This window comes from Salvelinus alpinus, chromosome 8 (assembly GCF_045679555.1).
Source record: "Salvelinus alpinus chromosome 8, SLU_Salpinus.1, whole genome shotgun sequence".
In the NCBI taxonomy this organism is placed as follows: Eukaryota; Metazoa; Chordata; class Actinopteri; order Salmoniformes; family Salmonidae; genus Salvelinus; species Salvelinus alpinus.
In genome coordinates this window covers 67,961,948-67,987,606 of record NC_092093.1, presented here as the reverse complement: position 1 = coordinate 67,987,606, position 25,659 = coordinate 67,961,948, and the positions used below count along the sequence as shown (strand labels likewise).

The window sequence follows — 25,659 nt, the reverse complement described above, 5'->3', positions numbered from 1 at the left end:
GCAGAAATTTCTCAACCATTTTCCCATCCTAAAAACGTGGAATAAGCAAATGCTTGGCTTTCTGGTCAAACCGATAGAAAAGGGGTGTTCTACAACATCTACAATTAAGTCTTGAAAGATATTAGAAATAAGTTGAAACACATTCATGTTGAAGTAAAGACACCTGGCAACTAATAAACACATTTAGTTTTGTACATAAAAAAAAAATATATATATATATATGGGACTGGAAGTATGGATGAGAAGCTAGGGATTAAGTTAGTACAAATATATGGGTTATGGGAGCTTTGTAGTTGTGTTACTTTTTTATATAATTTTTTACTTGCGGTTTAATATTCAAACCACTGATATACAGTACCAGTAAAAAGTTTGGACACACCTACTCATTCAAAGGTTTTTCTTTATTTTTACTATTTTCTTTACATTGTAGAATAATAGTAAAGACATCAAAAACTATGAAATAACACAACACACCCCCACACCACCTCCTCCATGCTTCACAGTGGGAACTACACATGCGGAGATCATCTGTTCACCTACTCTGCATCTCACAGACACGGCGGTTGGAACCAAAAATCTCAAATTTGGACTCAGACCAAAGGACAGATTTCCACCGGCCTAATGTCCATTGCTCGTGTTTCTTGGCCCAAGCAAGTCTCTTCTTCTTATTGGTGTCCTTTAGCAGTGGTTTCTTTGCAGCAATTCAACCATGAAGGCCTGATTCACGGTCTCCTCTGAACAGTTGATGTTGAGATGTGTCTGTTACTTTAACTCTGAAGCATTTATTTGGGCTGCAATCTGAGGTGCAGTTAACTCTAATGAACTTATCCTCTGCAGCAGAGGTAACTCTGGGTCTTCCTTTCCTGTGGCGGTCCTCATGAGAGCCAGTTTAATCATAGCGCTTGATGTTTTTTGCGACTGCACTTGAAGAAACTTTAAAGTTCTTGATATTTTCCGCATTGACTGATCTTCATGTCTTAAAGTAATGATGGACTGTCATTTCTCTTTGCTTATTTGAGCTGTTCTTGCCATAATAAAATGGTATTTTACCAAATAGGGCTATCTTCTGTATACCACCTCTACCTTGTCACAACACAACTGATTGGCTTAAACGCATTAATTTAAGAAATTCCACAAATTTACTTTTTAAAAGGCACACGTGTTAATTGAAATGCATTCCAGGTGACTACCTCGTGAAGCTGGTTGAGAGAATGCCAAGAGTGTGCAAACCTGTCAAGGCAAAGGGTGGCTACATTGAAGAATATTTTGATTTAACACTTTTTTGGTTACTACATGATTCCTTATGTGTTACTTCATAGTGTTGATGTCTCACTATTATTCTACAATGTAGAAAATATTAAAATAAATAAAAACCCTGGAATGAGTAGATTTGTCAAAACTTTTGACTGGTACTGTACGATTGAAAGATGGTGTCTTGTTGAGTGTTAGGCTTTTGTTTTTATCAGTGTTATGGAATGGTGTAATGTCAAAATTATTAAAAACATAATAAAATAAAAAACTTTCACAAAAAAAGAAACAACCCCTTGTGCCTAGTAATTCTGTTACCAAAAACCCCCATATCTTTAAGATATTTTGTCATTTCTCTCTCTCATGATAGAGGATAATGAAAGTTCATGGAAATAACAAGTAAAGGTAGCCCTACCAATTAGTTAGTGTTTTTACTGATATCAACTTTAAGTGATTAAAACTCATAATTCTGTTACCAATTTATCAGTCAAGGAATTACTGTAATTTAATTGGCTAGAATGGGAATTCATAGTAGTCACAAACCACAGTTGGGTCACCTGCTACTGTCCTCCCTTCCACTGTCATACTGTTATGTTCAGCTCATAACTGGAGGTCAAAGCAATACTTAAAACAGTCTGTCCACCCCTCCCTCACACTCCAGTTAATGTCACCTCTCCCGGCTCTTACAGACACCTACCACCTACCCTCTTTCCATTCACTGTCACAAGTATCCTCACCCTCTGAGCACCGACCAACACCGGACATCCATGGACGTTGAAAAGTAGTTGACATTTGGTCAGTCTGCCCTGGCCAGACCGAATCTGAACCAATCATAGGCGTCTATGTTTCATACATTTGGACAGCACCGTACAGTAAAGTAAAGAAAATTAGAGTAAAGTACATTACAGTAGAATTCAGTAGAGAACTCTAGAGTACAGTATAATGTACTGTATTGTACTGTGCTTATTTACTTTACTGAACTCTATTGTGCTGTACTGTGATGTAGATGATTGGTTCAGATTTGGTCTGGACCAACCAAATGTAGTCTTGTTTTGGGGAATAAGAATAATAACCAGTGTGTAGAATAATACCCAAATATGCAAAGGAGGATATTGAATAGTTCTACCTTTCAGGATACATCACCATGAAGAGAATGATATTCATAATTATGCATTTTTTTCTATGGTACAGATCAGGGACCCATGATGTAATTCTGTGATGTAAATCCACTTCATTTATTGTAGTTCAATAACCAAAAGTCAAGGTGTCATGTCATAGCTGACACCCCATTCTTTCTGCAGACATCGTTGAATCTTAATACAGAGCAGATATTTAAACAGTGTTTGGAAAACGTGGCCACATTAAAAAAAAAACAGAGGGAGATTTTACAAAAATTCTGTTACCAAACGTTGCATCTGCACATTTCTTGCAGTTTTAGTTTTTGTAAGATGTTCAGCAGAAATTGTTAAAATGAGTTCTTGTGCATAGAGTTATTATACTTTTTAAATTACATTTTTGTTTGGTAACATTTAGAAGGAAAAAGACTCATTACCATGGAATTGCCTATAGCTAATTGGGTAGCCACTACCAGCATACTGCATCGAATCCCAGCATCAAATCCCCGAGTTGACAAGGTGAAAATCTGTCGTTCTGCCCCTGAACAAGGCAGTTAACCCAATGTTCCTAGGCCGTCATTGAAAATAAGAATTCGTTCATAACTGACTTGCCTAGTTAAAAAAAGGTAAAATAAAATTTAAAAAAAACACTGAACAAGCAAGGAAGGAGAAAGATGACAACAATAGAGGCAAGCTAACTTATTTGGAGACATAAAAGCGCAATTTGCCATTCAAACAATAGCAAAGCAGCTATCCCGACACTGATTTGGTAAATAGATGGATTGGACTGTAGAAATTGAACAATTCAAATTCATATAGATGCAAGGACTGACCAATATATAGTTTACTTGTAAACATGTTTTGAGAATACAAATGTTAGTGTTTGTTTACAATTACTTTGTTTACAAAACAAATTCGTAAAACAAGCTTATATTTTGGGTTATGATGAGGGTAAGACATTTGAACTCACGGGGGTATTCATAAGTTTTACTCTTCAAGAATTTTAAAGACCCAAAATGGATGCAGAAATCGCAGCTTTCCCCCTTAATAATTAACGTGGCTATACCTTGTAGAGATACAATAAAGGTGAGCTAATCAGAAAGCTACTATTATAGTTACACGTGGGGAACGTTCGCTAGTTATCATTGGTAGCTAGCTATATGCAACTTGCTTGCTAGCAAAGTAACGTTAGCTTTGCTTTTGACTGATCTAATGTAAGCAGCATCGCCACATATCAAATGTTGGCTAGCAAGCTAGCTAGCTAACGTTAGAGAGATTAACTTACAATGTACTCTCGAACTTGGCTGTGAAAATTCTGCTCTCTGATAGTAACATCGTCTTCTTCCATTCTTCATATTGCAAATGCAAGTCAATTGCCCCACTAAATACTAGTCGTACAACTGACGTCCATAAAACCTGTCTATGGTCAACAGAAAAAAACGGCTCAGGCTACATACACTTCTGTGACTAGTATTCTGCCAGCAGCACAAACGATAACGTCACTTTGTATGGTAATAACAAAAACTTCAAAATAAAATCCCGCATTTCAAAACATTGCAATAATATATTTAAGCAATAATGTCCGAGGGGGTGTGGTATATGGCCAATATACCACGGCTTAGGGCTGTTCTTACGCACGACGGAACGTGGAGTGCCTGGTATATTGGCCATATACCACAAACCCCCCAGGTGCCTTATTGCTATTACAAACTAGTTACCAACGTAATTAGAGCAGTAAAAATACATGTTTTATCAGCTATACGGTCTGATATACCACTGCTGTCAGCCAATCAGCATTCAGGGCTCAAAACACCCAGTTTATAAATGCCATTTAGCAGACGCTTTTATCCAAAGCGACTTACAGTAATGCGTGCATGCATTTTACGTATCGTGGTACCAGGAATCGAAACCACTACATTTTACCATTTTTTATTTATTTTTTTTTACATTTTAGTCATTTAGCAGACGCTCTTATCCAGAGCGACTTACAGTAGAGTGCATACATTTTATTACATTTTACATACTGAGACAAGGATATCCCTACCGGCCAAACCCTCCCTAACCCGGACGACGCTATGCCAATTGTGCGTCGCCCCACGGACCTCCCGGTTGCGGCCGGTTGCGACAGAGCCTGGGCGTGAACCCAGAGACTCTGGTGGAGTGCGCCACCCGGGAGACACTACCGCAGCGTTACAAGCGCCATGCTCTACCAATTGAGCTACAAAGGACCACAATGTGGATAACTCATTAAAATTGTATTGCATTTTAATCAATGGCCAATTTTATTGTGTCAACAAGAAAATGCAATAAGTAATTTATGAAAACATAACAAATAAAATAAAAATTATAACACCAATAATGAAAAAATACAATGTTGACACTGGTATGTTAGGCTATAGAAAGAACACTTTAGCTGAGAAAGGTAGAAAAGTTGTGTGGAAAATACTCAGTAGGGTCTCTCTCTACTAACCAAATATAGTTTGTTTTGGAGGGCGACTGTTTTATAGGCATATGCATTTAGTCCTGCATGTTATATTAATTCCAAAAATACATTCATGTACTGTTGTTGTGTTGAGTATCAGTTGTAAAGACAAAACACTTTAACTGTTTTTTGGGGCTCACCCTGTTTGCTTCCTGTGTGAAATCAAATGTAAACAAAGACAAAATGTAAACAATGATGGAATGGCATACCTGTTAAAGACCTATATTAACCTAATGGTGCTGATAATGGTTGTACCTTTACATATTTAAATCAGCCCAAGGCCAGCCTTGACATGTGCCATAAAATGCATCAAGTCAATCACTTGGCAAATTAAATATTTTTTAGATAATATGCGATCCCGTCGATGTGGATAGGGGCATGCTCCCTCTGCTGTTTCCTGAGGTCCACGATCAGCTCCTTCGTTTTGTTGACATTGAGGGAGTGGTTATTTTCCTGGCACCACTTCGCCAGGGCCCTCACCTCCTCCCTGTAGGCTGTCTAGTCATTGTGGCCAGTCATGGGTGAACAGGGAGTACAGGAGGGGGCTGAGCATGCACCCATGTGGGACCCCTGTGTTGAGGATCAGCAAAGTGGAGGTGTTGTTTCCTACCTTCACCACCTGGGGGGGGCGGCTCGTCAGGAAGTCCAGGGCCCAGTTGCATAGGGCGTGGCTCAGACCCAGGGCCCAAGCTTAATGATGAGCTTGGAGGGTACTATGGTGTTGAAGGCTGAGCTATAGTCAATGAACAGCATTCTTACATAGGAAATCCTCTTGTCCAGATGGGATAGGGCAGTGTGCAGTGCCATGGCGATTGCATCGTCTGTGGATCTATTGCATGCATGCAATATATATGCAAATTGAAGTGGGTTTAGGGTGTCAGGTAAGGTAGAGGTGATATGATCCTTAACTAGCCTCTCAAAGCACTTCATGATGACAGATGACAGGAATTTGTGTTTCCTTTTTGTTGTTGAGTGTGTATTGATTTCAGGACCATGGATAGCACCAGGTAATTTAAAGCTGTGTTGCTGGATATGACGCAGTCCCCCTCCAAAACGACACATATTTGGTTAGTAGAGACCCTACTGAGTATTTCCCACCCCACTTTAGCTGAGACAGGTAGAAAAACATTATCTCTAAAGTGTCAACAAGTATCCCATATACTGTGTATTGCATTGCAGTGATTGGAGTGGATGGAGTAAGGGGTCACAAGTACTCTCTATTAAACCCGTTGCCCAGAACAAGAGACCCATTTCATTTTTGCAGAACCTATTGAGTAATTCCAATAACATATATTTGTATTTTATTAAAAAGTGTATTTCTTTAAATATAGCCTACACAACAGCTTTAAACATAGCAGTATTTGTGTAAACTTTCAAAAGAAATGCTGATATAAATAATATAAGAAAAAAAAGAAAATGCGTCAAATTATACATTTATTTTTTCGAAGGTGGCTACAATGCTGTGAAAAAAGTATCGATATTCGCATAGTTTAGCATGTCTTTGCAGGGGGCTCTTATTTTTTTGTTTTTTATTCCGCGATCGTGCTTCAGCATAATATCCTGCTGCTAGGAGAACGGTTATTCAGCCAAAACCCACTGAATGGGTTGTTACTAGTTAACACAGTTACAAAGTCCTAATTATGGCTAAACCCCGCCGATTTCTAAAATGTATCTTGTTAAAAACTGATTTTAAACCTTAACTCTAACTTTAACTACACGGTTAGCCTATATTGTATATCATACAAATTCATGAAAACACACAAAAAAACTCGTATTCATTTAAGGTTAGGTTTGGGCATAAAGTTAGCAGTGTGGTTAAAATTAGGGATACGTTTAAAATCAGATTTGAAGAAGCTACATCGTAGAATAGGCGGGGTGTAGACATAATTATGACTTTGTGGCTGTGGTAACTAGTGACGACCAAAAATAAATGACATCATCATTCCGCGCTAAAAATGATAATAATTTGTTGTGTTTCCTGAGTCGTTTGTCAACAAAAATGTCTTGCCTCATGAAGACTGGATACATGTGTCTAATTATTTGACTTTTTAAGATAGTTTTGTTCAACTATTTCGAAGTAACGACGGTAGGGGCTATTTCACTTAAGTAGGTGGTAGGTAACGTTAGCCTTTTGCTTCATAGACGAGCTTTTTTGCTTCAGACACAGGCATGTTTGTTTCTTGCCAAGCTTGAAACTCGTAGACCCATCGAAAGGAATTCAATTATAAAAGTCAGTGTCTTTCGTCAAGTAACAATAAGATCATAGTTAAATAGATAACGATAGTTATCTCTGTTGCAAAGTTGAAAGCCAAGAGGGAAGGAAAGACACAGGAAATTTGTTAGCGGTGGTGAGCTACAATCCACCAATCACATGAAGTGTGATGTAAACAAGAAGCAGATGGGGCACCTGCTGCCATGCAGAATGCTCTTCATGGACCTTGTGGCTGTGTTATCTAGCGGGGGCCCGTTAGCGTGGCACGCTCGAAAGAGAAAATCATATCAGCTCTGATTTTGTAGTGCCTAGTCTGTTCTCCTTTTTTTTTTGGTAAACTTTTCGGCATGTTCTCTGTGAAATAGGCTACAGCAGTTTTGTACCTTTTCCCACCTTGGCTTAGTGCTAGCTGACAGACACCCAGGCAGTGTTGCCGACTAATTTTCAGAGTAAGTTGCTAGAGGCAGGTTGATTTGTTGCTAAATGACGTTGTGATGTCATTGCGTGATAACGTAAAACTGCGTCATTACGTAGGATACACAATAGCGTTACACAAAATGACTGGCCATCTCGGCGAAAAATATGATTTGATATTTGTTCGGGTACAGACTCCCGCTATTTTCTGTACAATTTTGATTGAGACATGTTGATTGATGTTGTAAGTTCTGTTCAAGATCAAACATTCGTGACCAACTATATTCATTGGGTTTGGCTCGTCGAACCCGTACTACTGCTGCTGCATTCAGCCGACAATGATTTGCAATGTACTGAAATTGCTGCTGGCCTTCTGCTGACGTCACTCACAATGCACTTTTGCAGCCAGGCACGTGTGTTGTGACTGAGTGTGTGACAGAGAAAATCGTTTTTGTGTCATTTAGAAGGAAAATACGTGCATTTTAGCGTTTGAGTCACTTTTCAAAAGTTGCTAAAAGTTCAAAATAAATGTTTAAAAGTAGCTAAATGTGTTGCTAGGTTCTGTTTGAAAAAAAAAAGTTCCCAGGCTAGTCTGAAAAGTTCCTAAATCTAGCAACCAACTTGCTAAATTGGCATCATTGCACCAAGGGTAACTGCAGCTCAATATGGCAACTGGAGTATGGACGAGTGGGTGTGTCGAAAGGAGTGGGTGTATGGAAAGCGAATCAGCTAATTGGGCAGGTTTGTTGCCACACAAGAACGTTTTGCGTGGCTGATTGGAGTGCACAATGAGTCGATAAGCCGGCAATGGTGTTGTATTGGCCTGCCTGCCGACTTGAAATACTTCTTACTGGCTATCACGGTCATGTCGCTGCTGTAGCTAAAGTGGCATTTAAAAAATAAACGTATACTAATGCAAATCCATATGTGATATGGGGTTATGTTTATGCTACCTACCCTTAAAAAAAGATAATAAGTGAGGGGAGTGAGCTAAAAAACTAAGTTGAACCCCTTAAAAAAAAATACTATCCAACCTTAGTTCAACACCTAGCGACCTCACCAAGCGATTTTTTTTTGCCTTTTGGTATAATTGTTTTGGAATGACAGTCACAGAAACCTGGGCTCGAGTCTCAGTCAGGGTACTCCCCTAATTAACTACATTGGTGTCAGGTGCTGGATAGCACCACATTTGGGCCCTATGGGCCCTGGTCAAAAATGGGGCACTATATAGGGAATAAGGTGACATTTGGGATGCAGAAAAGTAAGGGAGCTAGTTACAGTCATCTAAGAATTACGATTGAATCCTAATGGATTTGTAGCAGATGTAGTTGTCTAGAATTCTGTTCTCTGTTGGTGACCTTTAGTTTACCTTTAGTTCACCCCTGTATGCTCCTCTGATAAGGGCACAGAAAGAAGAAAATAGTATTTTGTAACAACACAGTCTGTGTGAGAAAAGGAGTAACCATTAACCTGTGAATGATCATTAGCTTGTGGTTTGTTTGATTTACGTGCTGTGTGACTTGTCTCCAGTTCCTTTATAAGCTAACCCCCTCTGTTTGATTAATGGGAAAGTGGCAGTTCACACCTTGCCTTCCTATTAGCATTATCTCTTTCAGTCAGGTTTATTCCCCACCTGTCAGTAAATGACCACACACAATCAAACTTGAAACACACACACATTCACATACCCTTCAGCAATTCAAGGTTCCAATGACTTGCTTTATTTTCTGTTCTTTGACACAATGTACCATTTTGCAGGTGGCTAATTTCTTGGAGAGAGTGGTGCGGACGTTTGACGGAATGTACAAGAGCCCGGTGGCCATGGTGGCACATCTCTACAACTTCCAGGTGGTGCACGCCCTCCTCACCTTTGACATCCTGAAGATGCTGGTTTGGGCCTTCACCGAAAAAGGACATTGAGCTGGTTCTGTTCATGCTGAAAAATGTAGGCTTCGCCCTGCGGAAGGATGATGCCGTGGCTCTGAAAGAGCTCATCTCTGGGGCCCAGCGCAAAGCCAGCGGTGTGAGCACCAAGTTTCAGGATGAAAACAGGGTACGGTCTGTCACAGCTACCACACAACACCACTCTCAACATCACCCTCTGTCTATACGCTGAAATGCACCTTATTGGTGGTAACGCTTTCGAACATGGTCTTTTAACATTTTGCTCATTTAGCAGCTCTTATCCAGAGCAACTCGCAATTAGCATTCCTTAGCAGTCATAAATTAATAACAAGCCAACTCTCTTCTGAATGTCATCTCTGTCTTTAGGTGCGCTTCATGCTGGAGACCATGTTGGCTCTGAAGAACAACGATATGAGGAAGATCCCGGTCCATGACCCAGAGCCTGTTGAGAGTGCAAAAGCTACAGAGAACTCTGGTGGGATATGGATCTGATTAACTTAATACTTACTAACAAACTGTGATATCATAACCTCAAAACCATTCTTTGCTCAGCCATGAAATACTATCCATTGTTGATGTTTCAACCACAAGAATATATCACTTGTGCATTTTAGCTAAAACCACCAGGGGGCACTATAATCTCACATAGCAGTTTATCTTTAAGCAATAAGGCACGAGGGGGTGAGGTATATGGCCAATATTCCACGGGTAAGGGCTGTTCTTAAGCACGACACAACGCGGAGTGCCGAGATACAGCCGTTAGCCGTGGTATATTGGCCATATACCACAACCCCCCGAGGTGCCTTATTGCTATTATAAACTGGTTACCAATGTAATTAGAGCAGTAAAAATAAATGTTTTGTTATACCTGTGGTATACGGTCTGATATACCACGGCTGTCAGCCAATCTGCATTCAGGGCTTGAACCACCCAGTTTATAATATAGGTTTGCGCACCCAGATGAGGGGAGTGTGAAGGAGTAAGGTGAGGTTGCCCCTAGATGCTGATCTTGGTTCAGTTTAGCATTTACCCCACTTACATTTAAGGTTGAGATTGGGGAAGGGGAAGCTGTGCCTAGATCTGTAATTAGGTGAAACTTCACCCCGGAGCATTATGTGAATAATGTTTTAACTGTTGTGTTCAGATCTACCAGAGTTCAGGGGCCAGTGATGTGAAGCTGAGGGTCTCTTTAGAGAACCTCTTGGCTGCAGAGCAGGTGGGCTGCTGGTGGATCGTGGGCTCATCGTGGAGCAGAGCACCCATGATAGGTGACCAGGGCAACATGACATCAAAACAGACAACTGCCGAAGGAAAGGTACTGGAACCATAAAAGATCTGGGGCCGTATGCATCCAGTGTCTCAGAATAGTCCTGCTGATTCAAACCATATAATCTTATTTTGACGGGGGGGACCTGATCCTAGATTAGCACTCAGAGATGCTTGGTACATATGGCCCCTGGTGTTCCACCAAATCATTACTGCAGCTCTTTCATATGAAGATTTGAGAAGAGAGGTCGGTGGCTGGCTAGGCACTGGCTATTATCAAAGCCTAATTTACCAAAATTACTGGCACCCCTGACTGGCAATGCACAAACAATACTTAAAAAATATAAACAATATAATTATGGAGATAAACTCAAAATACCCACATGTGAGAAATACTGTACTTTATTAATGTTTCAATGGAACCCAACAAAATCATTCAATTATTTAATACAAAATACATTTAACCAAAATCAAGGTTTCATAATTATTGGCACTCTTCATTTAGAACTTAGTGCCACCACCTCTGGCAAGGATAACAGCATGGTCTTTTCCTGTAATGTTTGACAAGGTTAAGGAACACATTTGTAGGGATTTTGGACCATTCCTCTATGCAGATCCTTTCAAGATCCTTCACATTCTTGGGTTTGCGCTTATCAACTGCCCTCTTCAACTCAGCTCACAGGTTTTCGATTGGATTGAGGTCCGGCGACTGAGATGGCCATGGCAGAACATTGATTTTGTTGTCACAGAACCATTTCTGTGTGGATCTTGAGGTGTGTTTTGGGTCATTTTCTTGTTGGAAAGTCCACATACGGCCAAGTCCCAGCCTTCTGGCAGAGGCAACCAGATTGTCAGCCAAAATTGCCTGATACTTGGTGGAATTCATTATGCCATCAATCTTAACCAGTGCCTCTGGAATTAAAACAGCCCCTAAACATCACTGACCCACCACCATATTTCACCGTGGGTATGAGGTGCCTCTCCTTGTATGCATCTCTGTTTCGACGCCAAACATGCTGATGCTGTATCTGACCAAAACGTTCAATTTTGGTCTCATCTGACCAGAGCACCTTCTTCCAATCATAATTTAAATGACGTTTGGCAAACTCCAAGCACTTGCGTCTGTGTCTTGGGGTCATTAAGGGCTTTCTTCTGGCAACCCTTCCAAAGAGCCTGTGGTTGTCTGATGGTGCTTTTTTAAACCTGGTGACCCCAAGACGCCACCAAGGCCTGCAATTCTTTCACAGTGATTCTTGGGGATTTTGTTGCTTCTCTCACGATCCTCCTCCCTATCCTGGTGGGCAAAATGGATTTGCGTCCTCTACCCGTGATGTTTTCGACTGTTCCATATCTTTTGAATTTTTAAATAATTGCCCTGACAGTGCTCAGTGGTATATTCAATCGTTTGTGGATGTTCTTGTAGCCATTACCAGATTTATGAAGGTCTACGACCATCTGTTCCTTTTGAACTGCCAGTTCTTTTGTTTTCTTCATGGTGTTAGATGGCATGCGTGTTACCTATTTTTTATACTCTAGTGAAAAAGGAAGTGATGTAATGGCTCAATATAGTTCATTAACACTTAGATAAACTTAAATAAGTGGAATGTAATTCCTTGTTTAATTTTGGTGGATGTTATTTACAATAACATTTAAGGGTGCCAATAATTGTGAAACCTTGATTTGGAAGACATTGATTTTTAATTAAATCAATAAATTATTTTGGTGTGTTCCATTGAAACATTAATAAAGTACAGTATTTTTCACATGTTGGTATTTTGAGTTTGTCTCTATAATTATATTGTTTATATTTTTTAAGTATTGTTTGTGCATTGCCAGTCAGGGGTGCCAGTAATTTTGGATCCCACTGTAGCTCCAACAGCCAGTGACATAGGCTATTAACTGAAATTGACAAACAATTTTCACCAAATGTAAAAACCAATGTAGCCAAGATACAAAAGCGATAGCCTCAGATGGCGACATATTTCATATCATCCGACAAAATGGCACACTGCTCAACTCAGCTCGGCCATAGACTGATGTAGCATCCACAGTTACATTTCATTCAACTACACTGCTCAAAAAAATAAAGGGAACACTTAAACAACACACTGTAACTCCAAGTCAATCACACTTCTGTGAAATCAAACTGTCCACTTAGGAAGCAACACTGATTGACAATACATTTCACATGCTGTTGTGCAAATGGAATAGACAAAAGGTGGAAATTATAGGCAATTAGCAAGACACCCCCAATAAAGGAGTGGTTCTGCAGGTGGTGACCACAGACCACTTCTCAGTTCCTATGCTTCCTGGCTGATGTTTTGGTCACTTTTGAATGCTGGCGGTGCTTTCACTCTAGTGGTAGCATGAGACGGAGTCTACAACCCACACAAGTGGCTCAGGTAGTGCAGCTCATCCAGGATGGCACATCAATGCGAGCTATGGCAAGAAGGTTTGCTGTGTCTGTCAGCATAGTGTCCAGAGCATGGAGGCGCTACCAGGGGACAGGCCAGTACATCAGGAGACGTGGAGGAGGCCGTAGGAGGGCAACAACCCAGCAGCAGGACCGCTACCTCCGCCTTTGTGCAAGGAGGAGCACTGCCAGAGCCCTGCAAAATTACCTCCAGCAGGCCACAAATGTGCATATGTGAAATTGTTTGTCTAACAGATTTTGCTCCGCTCGTACAGGAGTAATAAAGGCCTAGTGGCACTATTTTGGTGGGGGGAAGAAATGCTCCCAAATGTCTTTAAAAAATATATATTATTTTTAATTGTGATTTGTCAGGGGGTGCTGCAGGACCCTCAGCACCACTACTTCCCACCGCTATGAGTGAAGGAGGTCCATTTACCCAGGTTGTTTTTGCTAGCTAGCTTCGTTCAGTTAAAGGGATGAGACCACCAAATTATGTAGACACGCCCAAATGTGCAGAGCTTACCACACAACATGTTTAGGCAATACGCATGTGCAAAATATGAAATCATCTCAATGCAACAAATGCTTTCTGCCTATGTCTATGTCCTGGAAAGTTTACTGTTACTTACAACTGTCATGCTAATCACATTAGCGCACGTTAGCTCAACCATCCCAGTCTAGGGACACCCATCAGAAAAAAACATAAAATATCCAAAAATAATGACAATTTGTTATTTTCTTTTATCAATACAGCTTTTTAAAATTATTATTATCATTTTTTTACGCACTGCCTACCCTGACTGCAATATCACTACATTTGAGCTGAACTAGACCACATTTTCAATGTGTTTTACTGATCATAATGCCATTTTTCCTTCATCTGTCTACTCAGTTCAGCTTAAAGATCTTAGACCTGGCCTGGAAACGGAGAATGAACAGACATAAGGAGAAATATCTTCTGCGTCATCATGACCAGCGATGATTACCTGGATGCCTTTTGAGAAGCTGATACGGTGTGTTTTGTGTCCCTACCCTTCTGCACTGCTGAAATGCTCTCATACCAAAGCTAGACGTTGTCACAAGTTTCAGTATGTGACACTACATTATTTTCTGTGTACAGGATGGGGCTAAAGGACCAGCAGGATAGAGAGATTGTCCACCTGCTGATGGATTGTTGCCTCCAGGAGAAGAGATTCAATGCCTTCTATGCTGTACTGGGAGATAAGTTCTGTGAGCATGACAGGCGGTTCCAGGTAAGAGAACAGGGCCCGTAATTATAAAACGTGCTGATCTAGGAGTGCTGGAGTGCTGAGTGCTGATCTAGGATCAGTTTAGTCTTTTAGATCATAATGAGTAAGATTACATGGACATTGGCCCTTCCTACCCCCTATTATATAGGTCCTGGATGGCAGGAAGCTTGGCCCCAGTGATGTACTGGGCCGTTCGCACTACCCTCTGTAGCGCCTTATGGTCAGATGCCGAGCCGTTGCCATACCAGGCGGTGACGCAACCGGTCAGGATGTTCTCGATGGTGCAGCTGTAGAACCTTTTGAGGATCTGGGGGCCCATGCCAAATCTTTTCAGTCTCCTGAGGGGTAAAAGGTTTTGTCGTGCCCTTTTCACGACTGTCTTGGTATGTTTGGACCATGATAGTTTGTTGGTGATGTGGACACCAAGGAACTTGAAACTCTCGACCCGCTCCACTACAGCCTCGACAATGTTAATGGGGGCCTGTTTCGGCCCGCCTTTTCCTGTAGTCCACGATCAGCTCCTTTGTCTTGCTCACATTGAGGGAGAGGTTGTTGTCCTGGCACCACACATCCAGTTCTCAGACCTCCTCCCTGTAGGCCGTCTCATCATTGTCTGTGATCAGGCCTACCACTGTTGTGTCGTCAGCAAACTTAATGATGGTGTTGGAGTTGTGTTTGGCCACGCAGTCGTGGGTGAACAGGGAATACAGGAGGGGACTAAGTACAAACCCCTGAGAGGCGCCAGTGTTAAGGATCAGCGTGGCAGACGTGTTGTTGCCTCTCTTACCACCTGGGGGTGGCCCGTCAGGAAGTTCAGGATCCAGTTGCAGAGGGAGGTGTTTAGTCCCAGAGTCCTTAGCTTAGTGATGAGCTTCGTGGGCACTATGGCGTTGAACGCTGAGCTGTAGTCGATGAACAGCATTCTCACATAGGTGTTCCTTTTGTCCAGGTGAGAAAGGGCGGTGTGGAGTGCGATTGAGATTGCATCATCTGTGGATCTTTTGGGGCGGTATGCGAATTGGAGTGGGTCTAGGGTGTCCGGGAGGATGCTGTTGATGTGAGACATGACCAGCCTTTCAAGGCACTTCATGGCTACCGACATGAGTGCCACGGGGCGGTAATCATTTAGGCAGGTTACCTTCGCTTCCTCGGGCACAAGGGTCAGTTTTCTTAGCAATTGAGGGAGCAAGGGTATCGTTTTCTTAGCAAGGGAGGAGAATTCTCCACCTGGTTGGACTGTGAGAGGATCAAGTACAAACTCAATGATATCCTTGGGCATGCTGTAGTCTTCAAATCTGGTGGAGAAGTTGTCCCTCGGATGCTTGATTTAATCTTCCATCACCTGTGTGACAATGCTGCGGCCTGGTCCCTCTGCCTGTCGTTTCTTCATGTGCTAAGGTGCAGTAGCCTTCCAGATGACAAGTCCAAATCGAACAACTCAAGCTTCCTAGTAAAGGCCTCAAGTTTTTCCACCATGTCCACTTTTTTCCCTCGTCCTTGTAACTGCAGATTTAACCCGTTTTAAATGACAGAATGTCAGCCAAAAAAAGCTTTGTGTGTAGCTTGCAGTTAACTCTTCAATGTTTCTGCGTCGGGCCTCTGTCTGGGGCGGAGTGCCACTTCAAAGGTTCCATGCTTAGATTCATAATGACGTCTGAGATTTAAATGATTTGCACGCAGTGACATTTTCATTGCAAATAAGACACACTGGCTTGGCATTGGGAAAATATGGTAAGTTGAACGCATATCCCTCTGTCCATTCTTCCCTGAAATGGACAGAGATTTGCGTTCATCTTACCATATCCTCGATTTTTATTATTCACCTTTCTTTTGATACTTTTTGAGAGCAAAATTTTCTCTTGCAATGAAGCTAATTGTTCTGAACGAATGTTGACGTTAAAATGAGTAGTGTAGCCTAAAGTAGGCTACGTAGACTTGTTTTTCCCATCAATCAACTCACAGAGAAAGAGACAAAAATAATAATTGAATAGAGACATTGGTCATTTTATGAGCGTAATCAAATCAAAATGGTTATTTTCACTGAATTTATTATGTGCTAATCAGATGTGTTAAATTGTGTTCAATTTGTAATGTAGGCCAATTAGTTGTGGTAATATTATATGCTAATTATGTTCTGGCCCGCCGACTATTAGGTCAGAATTATTTTGTTGTTGACGAACCCTGGTTTAGAATACATTTTATCAGGGTCAGATTCTTCCTCCTTTCACCTAGTCATGAAACATCTTTGGCCAGAGTCCTTTGGCTCTCCTGTAAAACTGCACCGCTGAGGGTTGACCATGTGAAAAGTCTGGTATCAATGTCTGTCATTGTGTTGTGTCTCGTCAGGATTTCGGGAATTCCCAAGCTAGGAATGCTGCGGGAGGGCTTGAAGCTGTTCATCAGTCACTTCCTACTGAAGAATGCCCAGCCCCAGGGACCAGCTGAGCAAACAGGCCTTCTGTCAGAGCGAGCCGAGGTCGCCACCAAGGCCATGGAGGCCAAAGAAACCAAACTCAAACTGTAAAACACACACAGACACGTTCGGACTGGGAGAATGCCAGGAGAACAAAAGAGACCTGTTTGGAGAAAATTGTCTTTATTACAAAGAACAAACCCATCAATTTAATTTCAAGACTGAAGCAATGCTGTTTTGTTTTGTGGTTTTTAAACTGGTTTTTAAACTGATTTTGGATGTTGCCCCAAGGTCAATGGACATGGCTCCTCTGAGAGGTCTTAGTCATCATATAAGTCAGCTTTTTTAATGAATTGCAGTATTGGCAACCACAGAGATGGTTTTTATAACATTATAAATATCAACGTTAAGTAGAGGCTTCGTCAAGTGGCAATGATAATGATAATTGTGGACAATTCTATTTCCAGTGTAGTTAACACTTTGAATTCATTCAAATTGAATTCGTTGTCATAATGGAAATTGCCTTTGTCTATATATTTGTACAGAATGCCAAGTTATTCTGTTTTTACCATGTAACAATGGTATGCAGTCTACTAAAATGCATGTTTCAGATGAATAGACGATTAATAATGTAAACATTTGAGATGTGCATAAGGGGAAATAATAAACATTTGCATACTGAATTCATCTGATTTGATGGGTCTTGATACATGTGAATGTGTTTCCTGTATGTTATGTCTCTGGAATTCATGAAAGCTTATTTGCATAATGTCAATACACTGAGCTCACTTTCCAGGCGGACGCAGCGGTTATGTGAAATAATCCTCTCGGGTGACAGTGGGAAACAATGTCTCAAAGTTCATACAGAATTTACATGACCGTCATCATCACTGCATACCAAATTTGGATTAAACTTATGGAGTTCTGACCTTGTCTACTAATGTTCTGTATTATGTCACGTTTTGTGTGGACCTGAGGAAGAGGAGCTGCTGCTTTCGCAACTGCTAATTGGGATCCTAATAGAGTACCAGTTGTTTGTGGTCATATTGATGTTACATTTTACCAAAGCAGTCTATTGAAGTTTTACATTTGAATCCCTAGTTGATAATTCAGCTTCCTCTCAATTACATGGCATTGTGTACTCACTATATTCAATTATAAATTGTGTAAGTCTTAATCTTTTACTTTGTGTACGACCTTAGCTATGAATTGCGTTTGAGGAGGAGGTTGTTGACTGAGGACAAAATTAATGGCTTTGGCTATGCCATTGGCATCTGATTGTCCATAGCTAACTTTATAGGTCATTTTCTAATCTGTTGTCAGCGTCATTAGCATCGCTCTGTGACATTGTTGACCTCTTCCCATGAGCAAGCTTCCATGTTTACGACCTTGTATCAGAAGTGCCAAATGAATCACTATTCAATCTTTTCAAGTTTTTACCCTTGAATGTATCAACATTGTAAAAGAGACCCAACATCATGTTCATTCACATTCTGTGTAGGCTAACACATCTGAATGAAATGACACTGGGTTTTTATTCAAATCAAATCAAGTTTTATTGGTCACATACACACGGTTAGCAGATGTTAATGCGAGTGTGGCGAAATGCTTGTGCTTCTATTTCCGACAGTGCAGTAATATCTAACAAGTAATCTAACAATTCCCCAACAACTACCTAATACACACAAATCTAAAGGGAGGAATAAGAATATATACATATAAATATATGGATGAGCGGCATAGGCATGGTGCAATAGATGGTAAAATGTACAGTATATACCTATGATATGAGTAATGTAAGATATGTTAACATTACTAAAGTGGCATTGTTTAAAGTGATTAGTGATATGAGTCTCTATGTAGGCAGCAGCCTCTCTGAGTTAGTGATTGCTGTTAAGCAGTCTGATGGCCTTGAGATAGAAGCTGTTTTTCAGTCTCTCGGTCCCAGCTTTGATGCACCTGTACTGACCTCGCCTTCTGAGTGGTAGCGGGGTGAACAGGCAGTGGCTCGAGTGGTTGTTGTCCTTGATTATCTTTTTGGCCTTCCTGTGACATCGGGTGCTGAAGGTGTCTTGGAGGGCAGGTAGTTTGCTCCCGGTGATGCGTTGTGCAGATCGCACCACCCTCTGGAGAGCCTTGCGGTTGAGGGTGGTGCAGTTGCCTTACCAGGCGGTGATACAGCCCGACAGGATGCTCTCGATTGTGCATCTGTAAAAGTTTGTCAGGGTTTTAGGTGACAAGCCAAATTTCTTCAGTTTCCTGAGGTTGAAGAGGAGCTGTTGCGTCTTCTTCACCACACTGTGTGTGGGTGGACCATTTCAGGTTGTCTGTGATGTGTACGCCGAGGAACTTAAAACTTTCCACCTTCTCCACTACTGTCCCTTCGATGTGGATAGGGGGGTGCTACCTCTGCTGTTTCCTGAAGTCCATTATCATCTCTTTTGTTTTGTTGACGTTGAGTGACACCACACTCCGAGTGCCCTCACCTCCTCCCTGTAGGTTGTCTCGTCGTTGTTGGTAAACAAGCCCACTACTGTTGTGTCGTCCAAACTTGATGATTGAGTTGGAGGTGTGCATGGCCACGCAGTCATGGGTGAACAGGGAGTACAGGAGGGGGCTGAGCACCCACCCTTGTGGGGCCCCAGTGTTGAGGGTCAGCGAAGTGGAGATGTTGTTTTCTATCTTCACCACCTGGGGGCAGCCCGTCAGAAAGTACAGGACCAAATTGCACAGGGCGGGGTTGAGACCCAGGGCCTCCAGCTTAATGAGGAGCTTGGAGGGTACTATGGTTTTGAACGCTGAGCTGTAGTCAATGAACAGCATTCTTACATAGGTATTCCTCTTGTCCAGATGGGATAGGGCAGTGTGCAGTGTGATGGCGATTGCACCGTCTGTGGACCTGTTGGGGCGGTATGCAAACTGAAGTGGGTCTAGGGTGGCAGGTAAGATAGAGGTGATATTATCCTTGACTAGTCTCTCAAAGCACTTCATGATGACAGAAGTGAGAGCTATGGGGCGGTAGTAATTTAGTTCAGCTATCTTTGCCTTCTTGGGTACAGGAACAATGGTGGCCATCTTGAAGCATGTGGGGACAGCAGACTGGGATAGGGAGCAGCTAGTTTGTCTGGAAGCGAGATGTCGGTGTCCGTAACGTGGCTGGTTTTCTTTTTGTAGTCCGTGATTTCCTGCTATACGTCTTGTGTCTGAGCCGTTGAATTGCGACTCCACTTCGCTTGTTTGATTGCCTTGCGGAGGGAATCACTACACTGTTTATATTCGGCCATATTCCCAGTCCTCTTTCCATGGTTAAATGTGGTGGTTCGCCCTTTCAGTTTTGCGCGAATGCCGCCATCCATCCACGGTTTCTGGTTAGGGTAGGTTTTAATAGTCACAGTGAGTGGGTACAACATCTCCAAATCACTTCCTTATAAACTCACTCACAGAGTCAGCGTATAGATCGATGTTATTCTCAGAGGCTGCCCGGAACATTTCCCAGTCCGCGTGATCAAAGAAATCTTGAAGCGTGGATTCCGATTGGTCAGACCAGCGTTGAATGGTTCTAGTCATGGGTACATCCTGTTTGCGTTTCTGCCTATAAGATGGTAAGAGCAAGTAATATACTCGGAAGCGCTGGGCAGTGTGCACGCCTACGGAGCCTGACCAGGCGGCCGCTTCGTCTGCCTCTTCTGCGGCGATGTTGTTTTGGGTCGGCTTCTGGGATTAGATCCACTGTCCTGGGTGGTGGTCCGAACAAAGGATCCGCTTCGGGAAAGTTGTATTCCTGGCCGTAATGTTGGTAAGTTGACGTCGCTCTCAAAGGCTCTGACAACATTGGCTGCGTGCATTGCATAGCAGAGTCATTGCATTACATTTGATGCCTGCTACTATTAATTAGCTCCATTAACAAGGCTGGCATTAATCTGTGTGTGGGCCAGAAGGTGAGACAGGGCCACCGAGGTCACTCAGAGGAAACCCTCCGCCAGACCACCAGACAATGGCTTCTATGGGAGGGTGGCAATGTCTTCGCCTTTAATGTTCTTATTTGTTTTGATGAAGGTGAAAGTGCAAATGTAGCTGATCCGTGTCAGTCAGTCTCTATGGTAACAAAGAGAAACCCCGTGAGTCAACTAGAGAGGCGAATTGTGACTGAGAGTCAGTGAAGAGCTCACAGGCTATTGTATGCAGGTGAAAGCCATCTTGCATGTGTCATTAGGTTGGTATTGACCCCTGAGTGACCCTCTAATGGTTCTGCTAAGATGTTAAATTCTACTGACAACATTCCAGCTAGCAAGCACAACCAGCCAGTTAAGCATCTGTAATCCCATAATTAGTATACTACTTAACACTACAGTACTATCACAGGAATAAAGAAAATATGGAGACCCTATAATTAGCCTCAACATTTTATAATGCTTACACTGTAGTACAGTATGTGTGTCCCATTCTTCAGACTGACTCTGGTAAATCCCAAATGGCACCTTATTCCCTTTATAGTGCACTACTTGTGACGAGCCCGGTGGGCCCTGGTCAAGAGAAGTGCACTTTAAAGGGAATAGGGTGCCATTTGGGATGCGTACCGGCTCTGTCTATTGTTCCCAGCTATATCCTGCCCTCCCAGAGGGTGTTCCCGCCCCGTACCTGACTGAGGGGTGTTGATAAAGCAGCTCTCTCTCTTTGTGTCCTCACAGCTGGGCAAACTATCCGTTTGCTAAATTACTCCTCAATCAATAATACTAACACAGCTATACAGAAACTCAGAACTTCTGAAACATATTTTGGAACACTCCCTTACAGAAAAACCAAATTAATTTTACAGGTGATAATGTGATGACATGTAAAATCAACAAGTCATAACATGTAACTAAACATTTTAAAACATGATCTCGTGAAATAAATGTGACAACATGGAGATGCAAATTTTCAAGATGTGATACTTTGAAACTACAAATTTGATTAGATGATCTCATGAAATAAATGTGACAACATAGGGATGCAAAATGTCAACATGTGAAAAAGCAGTTTCACACTTGAGAATTAGATTTTCACAAAGGTTTTTCACATGTGAAAGTGCAAATTCGATTTTCGCATGTGAAACTGAAAATTTCACATCTGAATCTGCAATTCACATGGGAGATGAAAACATGTTATTCTCCTCACATGTGAAAGGTGTTGTTAACATTTGAACTCTAAAGGTAATACATGTGAACATATGGTTTCACATGTGAACAACTGACCTCACAGTATCTCTTTTCTACATGTGGAAATTTCAGCTCAACATGTGAAAACAGCTATTTTACAAATGAAAATGTAATTTCACATGTGAAACTGCCATTTTCACAATTTAAACTGCAATTTTCAACCCAAAATTTTTTTGTAAGGAAAATAAATTATATGGGGGTTTTAAAGAAAGTGGTACGCTGTTCAGCTAAAATAGTGTAATTTAAAAAAATCAATGACAGTATGATTCCATTTGACATGATCACTTCGTACTGACATCTCAATATGACCCCACCTGGGATTAGAATTTACAACCTCTGGATTATGGATATGCTGCGCCACAAAGTCTGTAGCATTCCTCTACACATTCATTACATATAACACATCTCTGCACTTAGCAAAAAATGCCATCTGCACTTCTATTTTCTGACTATTCTCTCTCTCATCATTGATTTAATTGACTTATTTCAGCAATTTCAGGGTTTTCTGTATAGTTTAATGTTGGTGGGGCATATTATTCAGTTTTAATGTTACTCCTGAATCATTATGATAAATATAATAGTTTTTCTTCTGTGTATTTTTAACAAAGCTGAGATTTACATTACTTATGTCCAAAGTGTGGGAATACAGGTGAAATCAATAATTGAGAAAGACATTGTGGCATAGCAGGACGATCAGAATGCTGTGAACCTAGAGGTTGTGAGTTCAGATCCAAGGTGAGGACATACACAATGTAATCATGAGTGTCAAATATGTCAATTGAAAACACTGTATGTTAAAAGCACTGTTTGTGTGTGTATCCTAAAGACACATTTTGGTTTCCTGTGAAATCTAATGTAAAAAAATATGTACATGTGAAAATTTGAATCCTCATGTGAGACGTATGGGATAAATGTGAAACTTCATGTGAAATATCATCATGTGAAGTGTTCCAAAAACACATAGTTTCACATGATTTCACATGTGAAATAAAAAATTGAAATCATGTGGTTTTTCCGTAAGGGCTTAGCTACTTTCTAAGCAAAAAAACAAGTCACACATTTGGTCGAACATGAACGAAACGCTGATAAGGATTTCACAAAACAATAATCATGCTATGCACCACATAAAGCATAAGTACCACATAAACTCACCAATGTGCTACAGTGACTGATTCCCCACATTTAAGCTGTGCTAGGCTCTGTACATCAGACCAGACCATGTAGGACAGAAACCTACAGTATGTTACATGGTTGGGGAGTAACTGATTACATGTAATCAGTTATGTAATATGATTACAAAAACCTGTAAATGTAATCGGTTATGTAATATGATTACAAAACCCTGTAAATGTAATCGGTTATGTAATATGATTACAAAACCCTGTAAATGTAATCGGTTATGTAATATGATTACAAAACCCTGTAAATGTAATCGGTTATGTAATATGATTACAAAACCCTGTAAATGTAATCGGTTATGTAATATGATTACAAAACCCTGTAAATGTAATCGGTTATGTAATATGATTACAAAACCCTGTAAATGTAATCGGTTATGTAATATGATTACAAAAACCTGTAAATGTAATCGGTTATGTAATATGATTACAAAAACCTGTAAATGTAATCGGTTATGTAATATGATTACAAAAACCTGTAAATGTAATCGGTTATGTTACCAGTAAAAATATTGTAATCAGTGCAGTCAAAAACTAGATTTTTGTGTTTTATATATAGTTCCACACTATGAGGTTGGAATAATACGATGAAATTGTGAAAATTATGATAAGGCTCTTTTAGACTAAGAGCTGTTGAAAAGGCCGCCTGAAATCTCTGCCTGTTTTGGTGGGAGGGAGTTTTGGCTTTCCATGGTGACATCACCATACGATAAATTAGTTACTAATTCCCATGTGGCTCAGTTGGTAGAGCATGGTGCTTATTACGCCAGGGTTGTATGCTTGATTCCCATGGGAGATCAGTATGAAAAATGTATGCATGCATTACTGTAAGTCTCTCTGGATAAGAGTGCCTGCTAAATGACCTAACTTTAAAATGTTAATAGACCAATAAGAACGAGAGTTCCAAAACTCTGACAATAACAGCTAATTTTTCATTTTTCCCCTCCCCACTCAAACAACTCCGGACAGTCCTAGCAAAATTCTTGCTTGAGAAATCGCTCTTTGCGAAGAAGTTATTTTTGTTTATTTTTGACCATTTTAATTTGATTCAATCACAGTGAAGTACTTAATTGTTAATTGTTACCCAGGAAATATTGAGATAAAAACTGCTGCATTGGACCTTTAAGTTTGTTCTAGTCTGACCACAAGTAAGAGACCACTATGACGACACAACAAATGTGTTTGATGGATCCTTTTTGTCATCTTCTAATGCCTCTTAAAGGGAAAGTAATCCAAAAGTAACTGAAAGTAATCAGATTACGTTACTGAGTTGGGGTAATCTAAAAATTACGTTACTGATTACAATTTTGGACAGGTAACTAGTACGCTAACTGTAACGGATTACATTTAGAAAGTAATCTACCCAAACCTGTTCATAAAGTAGACTGGTAAATATATCACACTTCATATACAAATAGCTGCAATGCAAGACATCTGTATTTCCAAAACAAAAAGACACTGCATGTGAGTATGAACAACTATCAAACATTGTCAATCTTAAAAGAGACAATGGAATAGGGGGATATTAGATGAGGCATTATGGCTAAAAGAAAGGGAATATATTGCAAAGGAATTGCTTTTCATGCCTTGAGCATTATGTTGATATTTACATGTACTCTAGTAATTTATCTGAGATATAACTCATTGGTAGCTATGTACCCTTATAGAAAAACACATTATTTCACATGTGGAAAATCACATGATTTCACATATGAAATTCCCACATGTTTAGGAAATGCTTTTCATTCACATTGAACCAAATGTATTACTAGATTGTTTGCTTAGAAAGTACCTAAGCCCTTGAGGAAAACCCACATGATTTCACAATTTTATTTCACATGTGAAATCATGCAAAACTATGTGTTTTTGGAACACTTCACATGTGATGATATTTCACATGAAGTTTCACATGTGGATTTTCACAAGTGATCACATAACCTTTTCCATGTGAAATCATGTGAAACCATGAGGTTATGGAACACTTCACGTGATGATATTTCACATGAGGTTTCACATGTGGATTTTCTTGTTATCACATGCTGCTTTTACATGTTGTCACATTAACTTCACATGTGAAATTCATGTGTTTTTTTCTTAAGGGTGGGCCAAAATATGTATTAGACTTTTACTTTCTATTAAACTGGACTGAATTACATCGCCACAAATGCCATTGCGATTACTAAGAGCTCTGTTTTCTTCCAATATTGTATTTCCTCCAGATAATGCTGCAGTCTCTTCAGGCCTAAAGATGATGTAGTGAGCTCATTTGCCTATAATTTTGATAAGTAAAAACAATGTTGTTGTGGTGGATGTAACATAGGCTATAGCCTAAATCCTCCCAAAAAACTGCATTATAAGCTGTGGATGTAGTCTATATGTTAGTAGGCTATCATACACTTCGTAGGCCTATTGAAGATTCTTGTCGTAATCGTTGGTCTGACAGGCCGGGTCATGGGAATCGCTGTTTATAGTGGTGTCGGGTCTGTGCAAACGTGTCTGGAGTAAGACTGAGGAACCATTTCACACTAGACCAGCAATTGGCTCATATTAATAAATCTTTGAAAC

General features: G+C 40.7%; 1 protein-coding gene and 1 pseudogene across 3 annotated transcripts in view; one reads left to right on the top strand and one right to left on the bottom strand.

The window, feature by feature from the left end:
• Positions 1–3,906, bottom strand: part of LOC139583575 (limb region 1 protein homolog) — a 57,323-nt gene extending 53,417 nt beyond the window's left edge. For 2 of the 3 annotated variants that reach the window (XM_071414804.1, XM_071414806.1), the window contains exon 1: positions 3,649–3,906. In XM_071414804.1, the coding sequence (XP_071270905.1) occupies positions 3,649–3,711 (63 nt within the window). In that variant the 5' untranslated portion in view covers positions 3,712–3,906. The remainder of the gene's footprint in view (positions 1–3,648) is intronic. The other variant, XM_071414805.1, reaches the window with a different exon arrangement.
• Positions 3,907–6,811: 2,905 nt separating this feature from the next.
• Positions 6,812–17,401, top strand: LOC139583574 (nucleolar MIF4G domain-containing protein 1-like; annotated as a pseudogene).
• The last annotated feature ends 8,258 nt before the right edge of the window (positions 17,402–25,659 follow it).